The sequence below is a fragment of the Lolium perenne genome, chromosome 5 (assembly GCF_019359855.2).
Source record: "Lolium perenne isolate Kyuss_39 chromosome 5, Kyuss_2.0, whole genome shotgun sequence".
NCBI lineage: Eukaryota > Viridiplantae > Streptophyta > Magnoliopsida > Poales > Poaceae > Lolium > Lolium perenne.
Genome location: NC_067248.2, coordinates 106,823,959 through 106,831,958, shown reverse-complemented (window position 1 = coordinate 106,831,958; position 8,000 = coordinate 106,823,959). Strand labels below are relative to the sequence as shown.

General features: G+C 40.3%; 1 protein-coding gene across 1 annotated transcript; it reads right to left on the bottom strand.

Annotated features, from left to right (window-relative positions):
* Positions 1 to 2,477: 2,477 nt before the first annotated feature.
* On the bottom strand, positions 2,478 to 7,713 carry LOC127299566 (uncharacterized protein ycf45). The gene is made up of 9 exons (XM_051329543.1): positions 7,412 to 7,713; positions 6,448 to 6,510; positions 6,269 to 6,346; positions 5,727 to 5,947; positions 4,670 to 4,742; positions 4,290 to 4,574; positions 3,807 to 3,950; positions 3,149 to 3,199; positions 2,478 to 2,828 (listed from the first exon to the last, which is right to left on the bottom strand). Exons 1-9 carry the CDS (start codon positions 7,589 to 7,591, stop codon positions 2,757 to 2,759), a joined length of 1,167 nt encoding a protein of 388 aa, XP_051185503.1. The 5' UTR covers positions 7,592 to 7,713; the 3' UTR covers positions 2,478 to 2,756.
* Positions 7,714 to 8,000: the final 287 nt, after the last annotated feature.

Below are 8,000 nucleotides of genomic sequence, written 5' to 3'. Positions count from 1 at the left end.
TAGTGTCTGTAGGTTTTTACCCCGTAGTCGAGCACCTGTTAGCGGGTTTCCTACATACGAGAGGGCGTCCTCTTTCCCCGTACCCTTCTCTGAGTGTTGTGTGGTGTTAGAAAGACAATGTATTTCCGTTATTGCAGTAATAGAAAGGGAGTAGCCGGTTTCGAAATAAACTTCGTATCTTAAAGCATGTATGAGGAAACAAGTTAGTAGAACCTATCGACGGTGCTACTATAACATGCCAAGAAGGAGCCAGCTAAATCATACTTCTAGTTCATTTTATCATTTCGATATCAAAATTTTCCCCAAAATTTAAACTACTAATAACAAGATGACCTAGAAGTCAGGTTTAGGCGGGATCCGGCTTGCATCTCTAGGTAGTATGTCACATAGATAGGTTTGCTCAAAAGAGTTTATGCCGTAAGCACAACATCCTCTTGATTGAAAGGGGTTCGACCTCGTCTTACTTGTGACTCGGAGTTCCAGTGACTTAGAGGTGCGGCTGAAGAGGCCCATATGTGAACCTCTAACTCGAGACCTTAGGCTCGGATACCATGCCAAGCTTAATGCACTGGCCAACACAACCAAAAGTCCGAACTAATTAAAAGTTCTGGTGCAATCCACTTAATTCACTGTTTTTACATGTTTCCTTCCTCTGGACCAGCTCATTGTCACCCATTACATTGCCAGGGCTGCCATGGCGTGCATGATAATGCATGTGAACATTGATTCAAGGACGAAGAACCATTCTCTGATGCGTCTGATACGATCATGCTTCCATGTGTGTGTGTGCAGCGCAGTTGACCGAGTCCGGCAGGATTAGGAGTGGACTTGAAGAAAGAAACGAGCAGCCCATGCCTCGGGCGTCACTGTGCGCGCGAGAGAGATCAATCATGTCACGCACGCATGTGAGCGCTCTGCCGCGGCAAGGACAGGGATGCTAACAAGCAGGCAAGAACACGCTTGGCCGTCCAGGAAAGGCTCTTTATCTCTTGCTGCGAAATGTAGCAACGGCAGTTACTCCCTGATGTCAACCACCCAGCTAACCATGCACGCATGACTCAGCACCTCTGCAAAACCCACACACAAAATCAATTGATACTACCAACTGAAATGTCCCTTGGGGATCAGAGGGATGTTGTGGATGATCCAGTGGTCCATGGGAGCTGCAACCATGTGTGATGTACCAGCAATTGCAATTCAGATCAACAAGCATCTGAATTTCGTGCAGGCATAAATAAGTACTGTAGAAAATGCAGGGTTTAACTTTTAATTTGCAGGCAGAGAGGACCACGCAGCGAATTGCTTGCAGGTCCTGGCGCTGAGAAATTTAACATGGCGCCCAGTAAAACGTTATTGCGATTGCACATTCCGTTTAGTCGCAGCATCGCAGGTCAGAAACACGAGGGTACGTCAAACGTGTTGCAGCTAATGCTTCTGTTCTGTCACCATTTACAGAGCCACTATAATGCAGCTACCCCACAACAAACTGGCATGCATTATCGTTTACAAAAAAAAACTGGAATCCATTTAAAAAAAAAAAACTTTCAGTTGCAGCATTATGTATTTCAGTCCTTGACCTGTTCAGATCCCAGAATGCCCAGCTGCACATCTAATTTTACTCGTCTTCACCGTTTACCATCTATTTTTTGCTATCAAAGGTATATAGCACTAATACCAGGGCCTCCCATTATTGACACTAATCTCAGGTTTTCGCATTGAAAAATTCTTGGATTCTTTCAGAGCTCTTGAAGGTAGAACAAAATACATTACTCTCAGGATTTTGTCTCCCTCCATAAGCGAGCAAAACATACTAGCACTTGCTACATCACCTTTATGTGATCATTACACGGTACATCTCAATAAATAAAGAATGTGAAACCAAAACCACGATATGAAAATTGATAGAATCAGGATTATGCTACATGAGAAAGCAAGTTCAGTCCTGAATCTTGGACAGTGCACCGGTAGTCTGAAAACTAGGAAAAAACACAAGCATTGATGCACTAATGCTACATACAAGAATTATCTAACTCAATATCAAATAATGATTCTTGCCACATTATATACAAGCTTCACATACATTTTCTTGGGGCACAATGACTACACGGTATATTATATTTACCTTGGGTAATCAGAATCACCAGAGAGATTGTCACTAGATTTGTTTTTTGGACAACCAAGGGACATATATTAGTGTAATTGGTCACACGAGTAGGCTATGAAAGAATCTCCACTTCAAGTTCTGGTAACCTGCCACACATTTAAATATTACCTCCGTTCCGAAATGTAAACCTTTTTAGAAAGCTAAACTATTTCTAAAAAGGCTGACATTTGGGAACAGAGGTAGTATTTTTTGCCAGCACTTTCTGCCAATTGATATCAATAACCAATCCACCATCAATTTCAGGACCATAGGAAGAAAATACATGTACAACTTCAAGTAAAAGTTGACCCTACTGCACTGACGAAGACCCAACTTGGGAGCGAAAATGATTTACAGCGATGTTGATATAAGGAAGAGTATAAAGATATCGTATGGAGCTTGGTACTAAGCTTAATGGGCAATATCAGTTTCAGTGCCAGAGTAACAAGAACACTGAAATTATTCTAAGTAAAGTCGGCAAACATTAGGAATCAGGATCTCTCCATTCTCCTTACAATAACAAGCTCAATTGAATTTGTACCAGTTATCCACACATGGCAAATATGAAGAGCTAAAGCTTGGCAGAAGAAATAATGGCTAGAAAGTTTGGAATTCAGAGTCCATCTCCATCATATGTTGCCCATCTTTCAATGATAACCTGAAACTCGTTATCCCTTTTCCTGACCTGCAATGTAACAAACGCATCAACTAATGCTTTACGCATTAAGTTCTTACATGGATAGAAGTGCCAGCGATATGGATTGTTTGCTTCGCTAAAGAATAGCCCACCAAACTAAAGAATCATCTTGATAACTTTTACTATAACTTTCCTATAGTCTCAAAATTAAAACACTACTTTTTGAGCATGCAAATTGCACAACAGCAAAGTCATGCTTCAAAATGAAATTGTCAGGTAAAGCAAACTATAGAAAACAGTCACTTTTCTGTCATGCCATGAAATGTATCCCATCCCAAAACTGCGAGAAACATGCTGATAAATATTACCTCAACTAGTGGCTTCTTGCCATGGAGTAGCATATCGACGCTCCTCTCAGTCTGCACAAGAAAGGGACACCACATAAAAACAGTCATCAGAAAATGAGAAAACAAATCTGTATGAATTGTGATTACATTCCATTCTTGAAAAGAAAGGTGAGTGGATTTCATTCAGGTAGCATGCTGAGTTTTAAGATGGTCTTAGTTCCTAACAAAGCAGAGCAGAAATAGCAGTAGCAAACACGTCAAAGAAATTTCAGCAAGGATGATAAGCAAACAAGAGCTTAGAATAGATAGATATGTTCGTAAACAGTGTTAGTCATCCATAATAGAGGAAAATAACAGAACCAAAAAACTATTTCACTACATTACCAGAGTTTCTCAAAATAGAGAAACATTAATATAAGGTATTGCGACTGATCAATATGAGACACACTACAAGTTAGAACTATTGACGCAAAAACATGAACTGTGATATATATCAGCTATATGAAATTTGGTGCTCTCCTAACTCCTAATATGCTACTTCTACATGACTATCTCTACGATTCTAAACGAGGCGATTTTAAACGAGACAACATTGGCATGTATGTTAGCACAAAGCAGAAAATGTATATATTCATGTACTTTGACCACTTGACATATACAGAAAAGAAAATACACATACCCGATGAGTCACCCAGTAGTGCCGCTCCCTCATCTCAATAAGGAAAGGAAATGTTGGAGGGGCCTTTCGCTCCAGAATACTTTTTTGGGTACGTCGCGCACGAGCCTCCTCGTCACCAAGAGTGACAGTTTCTACTCCTCCAATCTGATTTTCCAACAAATAACGTTAGCATATTGATTATTGACTGATAGGCGGATAAAAACATCTTTCTTTTAAATATTCAAACTTTGGCTCTACAAGAGCATGGCTGCAAGAAATTTGGTAGGACTATCCATCTTCGACAAACAATGCTGGACCAATATCTGGATTATTTATAAGCTATCATGCCTACAGATAAAATAATTGAAACTATATATGACAACAAGCTCAAGTTTGGCATTTCGAATCCGATACCATGTACAAATTGTACAATAACAGGGTATAGTACAGATCTAATGCAAAGTTACGAGCATAACAATGCAGGTTATGAGAATAATGGCATACCAAGTCAGATAAAACTGGATTCTTTATAATGTTAGCAAGCCTTTCTCCATGGGCAGTACCAATAAGCATTACACCCCTTTCTGCAATTGACCGACAAGCTTGCGCCTCTGCTTCAGTTCCAATCTCGTCTACAATGACCACCTCAGGCATATGGTTTTCAACTGCTTCAATCATCACTCTATGCTGCATTGATGGTTCAGGTACTTGCATTCTTCTTGCGCCACCAATTGCAGCATGAGGAATATCCCCATCCCCACCAATCTCATTACTTGTATCCACAATTACCTGCCCTAAACATCAGCATGCCCATACAACATGTTCGAATTATACATACGAAGATAGAGCCCGAATACTAAAAGACAGTAACATTGTTTATATACCACTCTTTTCTGAAACTCATCTGCTAAAACACGCGCAATCTCACGCATAACAGTAGTCTTGCCAACCCCAGGTCTGACCAAATAAAAAACTGTTAATATATATTCAGATTGCACTGAAACACAGATGCTTGAATTAGATCATGTGGAGCTCCGAAAAGTTATGGATGCACAACATCAGACATCAATAGAATATGTGATAAGTATAACATAGCAATGGCACTAGACCACATATGGCAATGCAGAGTTGTATCAGAAACGCTGCTCTGAGGCAATATCAGTTCCAGTATTTTACTTATCCAATCAGGGATCCATTGAAGGCCTAAACACAACTTTTTAAAAGTTAATAGAAACCACATCCTAATTCATTATGACATCTTGGCTTCACAATTCAAGAGACTATTTAGCAATTATTATTGTATGAATTAGTTCCTCAGAATTTTAGAAACTCGTTCACTATTTCACCGTTAATTTGTTTTGTAAAATACCGAAAACTCTGTCATTCCAAAATTATCATAACATCTTTATGACAATTAGTGATTTTTTTTGAGAATTTAAGAAAATAAACAACGCACAAATCGAAACTCCTATGGAGTATGGACCACACTTTGTTGTAAAGTTTGGCTTACTACAGTTTTTGTGGCGGTTGAATCGGGCATCACACTTGAGGCAAACGCTGGCTAATAAATTAGCCTATGACAGGATAGAAAGGTTTTGCATATGCCATAGCTGGTTTAGGACCAAACTCTTGCCACAAAAAGTGTAGCTTGTGGAACAAAACCGTGGTAGAACATGGCAGCGAACCAAGGATGCCCCTAGGCTCCTATTACTATGACATTATGCATATCGATAGAAACCATTTGCCTTTTTGAACCATATACATGTTCCTGAATAAATGTACATATGATCATTTATTTTAATGTTCTAGGCCGCGCAATCAGCCATCTTCAATTCTCAGATCTTCATGAACTAAAGATACCAAAGAAGTTTGGAAGTGTTCCATATTCCACTATTACTCAGTACATGTAGATCTAAATGTTGATGCAGCAAAGTGACGTACCTTCCCAAAAAGAGAATGCTCTCTTTGTAGTTTAAAAGATCACGGACCATATCAACATGCCCATTGACGGCTCGGCCAACTCGACAAGTCAAACCAACAACCAATCCTTTTCTACTCCTTATGGCAGATATCCTATGCAATGTACCTTCGATTCCAGCACGGTTGTCGCCTCCAAATTCTCCTACAGCTCTCTGAGCTTCCTCCAACTCTAGCTGTGAAATCTGTCGAATAAACAAGGCAAATCAAAAGAACAGGAAACATTAGTTTGCAAACAAATTTCTCCCTTCGCTGCCCATTGATTAAGCTTAGGGGCTTACATGTATTTATCAGATGAATCAGCACATATCCATTAGCATAAAGAAGTTAGTTTTTCATGAGTACAACTGATACTATTATATAGTTTGGAGAATAGACATGGGAACAAGACCAACCACACTGTAATGGAAGAACTGTGTACTTTTTGATTTCATGGTATGATTACATTCCACAAAATTGTTAACGCAAGTATGTCATCAATTCAGGATTAACTTACAGTTGCATACCTCACTATCCCGTAGATATTGGCCACCAGAGTTACCAAGGAAACGTGCCTCAGGTCGTCTCCCCAAATCCAGAATAACCTAACTCACTCATCATTGGGATGGTTTATGCAATTAAAATTCAGGAATATTCAAACACGATGGTTTAGGTGTAGTGGCAGCAGACAAGTGCATTTGCTCACCTCCAACAGCTGGTCCCTTCTAGGTTCATTTTGCAGATTATCTCTTAAATCTCTAGGTAGAATCTGAAAAGGATATATAGATGTATACCCTATATTGCTTAGTTTACAGAAAATAACTAGATCAAATATACAGAAACTTAGTCGACTATGTGTGTGGTAAATGATTTTACAGCATTGAATCCTGATGCATATAAGTATCATGTTTTGTACTCCCTCCGTCCCACCAAAAGTGTCTAAACTTTGTCAAAATTTGGATGTATCTACCTACTAGATAGCGTCTAGATACATCCAAATTTTGACAAAGTTGAGACACTTTTGGTGGGACGGAAGGAGTATTGAAGTAAGTGTAAGTCCATTGCAGAGCAGTAACATGACTCTTACAGAAAATAGCAATAGAAACCAAGCATTTATCCTACCTTTTTAAGCTTGTATTTACACCAGTGGCAGGTATGATTAATGGCTTCAAAATTCGGTTTCAAAACTATTTCGGCCAAAGGACCAAAACTTACGCTTGAATTCAATCAAATATTTATTCACTTCAAAAGGACTTTTTAAATGAATTTGAATTCGTTTGCACTAATTATTCCAGTGTCTACTGAAGTTACTGAAATCAGTGAGTTCTGATGGTATCTCATTGAAAGTGAGAGCATGTCTATGTGCATATCACATTCTATTGTGCAGAAACTGCAGCCCATTGTTTAAAGTGTGCATACGAGTGAACCAAATCAGGGAGCATAAAAGATTTCAAACATCAGTAAGATGGATCTTCAGATAGTTGATGAAGTCCAATTTTTATTGACAATGATAGATCTCTACATAAACAGCCTGGCTGCGCGCATCAATCGATAGAGAAAGCAGTGGTATCCCTCCTTTTAAGGAACCACGGCCCTTTAATTGTTTCTTAACAATAGACGAAGTTACCGAACAGGTTAAACGGGGAAAAGAATCGAAAGAAGAAATGAACCTGCAGGAGCTCAGAGAGGTCATCCTCGATAACGACGAATCCGCCGCTGGCGGCGGCCTCCGGGGCGGCGCAGCGGGCGGTGCCAGCCCAGGCCCTGCGCGGCCGCCTGACGGGAGGCGTAAGCGTGAGGTTCGGTGTGGGTAGGAGGAAGATGAGGAGTCGAGCGGGAGACGGGGCCATGTTAGTACAAACAACGGGTGGCCGGAGAGCGGCGGCAACGGCGGCGGTGACTCGAGCGAGCAAGGTGCGGTATCCGTTTGTTCGGACGGATAAAGGAGGTTTCGCGCGGTTTTATCTCTCCTAGACTGGATTGCCTATTCTATTCATCGCGCGTCTCAGCTAGGAGTGCTGCTATACACACGACAAATTCCGTCCGATTTCTGTACGATCAAGCTTACCACACGCGGGCAGCGGTTTGCCTTTGGTCTGTGACTTGGGATCGGGAAGGAACGACCTGGTCCACTGACTGACACGCGTGTAAACATATCTCAAATAGATGTAGACTTTCCAGAAATAGCTAGTAAAAAGTAGGTGTAGGGTTTATTTAAAATTTTGAAAAATGTTATTTAAAAGTACTTAAAATATGAAA

Excerpts from the sequence above, each read along its gene's own strand:
- LOC127299566 (XM_051329543.1), bottom strand. The coding sequence starts at position 7,591 with ATGGCCCCGTCTCCCGCTCGACTCCTCATCTTCCTCCTACCCACACCG. Across the intron at positions 3,951-4,289 it reads ATCCAGTTTTATCTGACTTG|ATTGGAGGAGTAGAAACTGT; the intron begins GTATGCCATTAT and ends TTGGAAAATCAG. Across the intron at positions 2,829-3,148 it reads GCAAGAAGCCACTAGTTGAG|GTCAGGAAAAGGGATAACGA; the intron begins GTAATATTTATC and ends GTTACATTGCAG.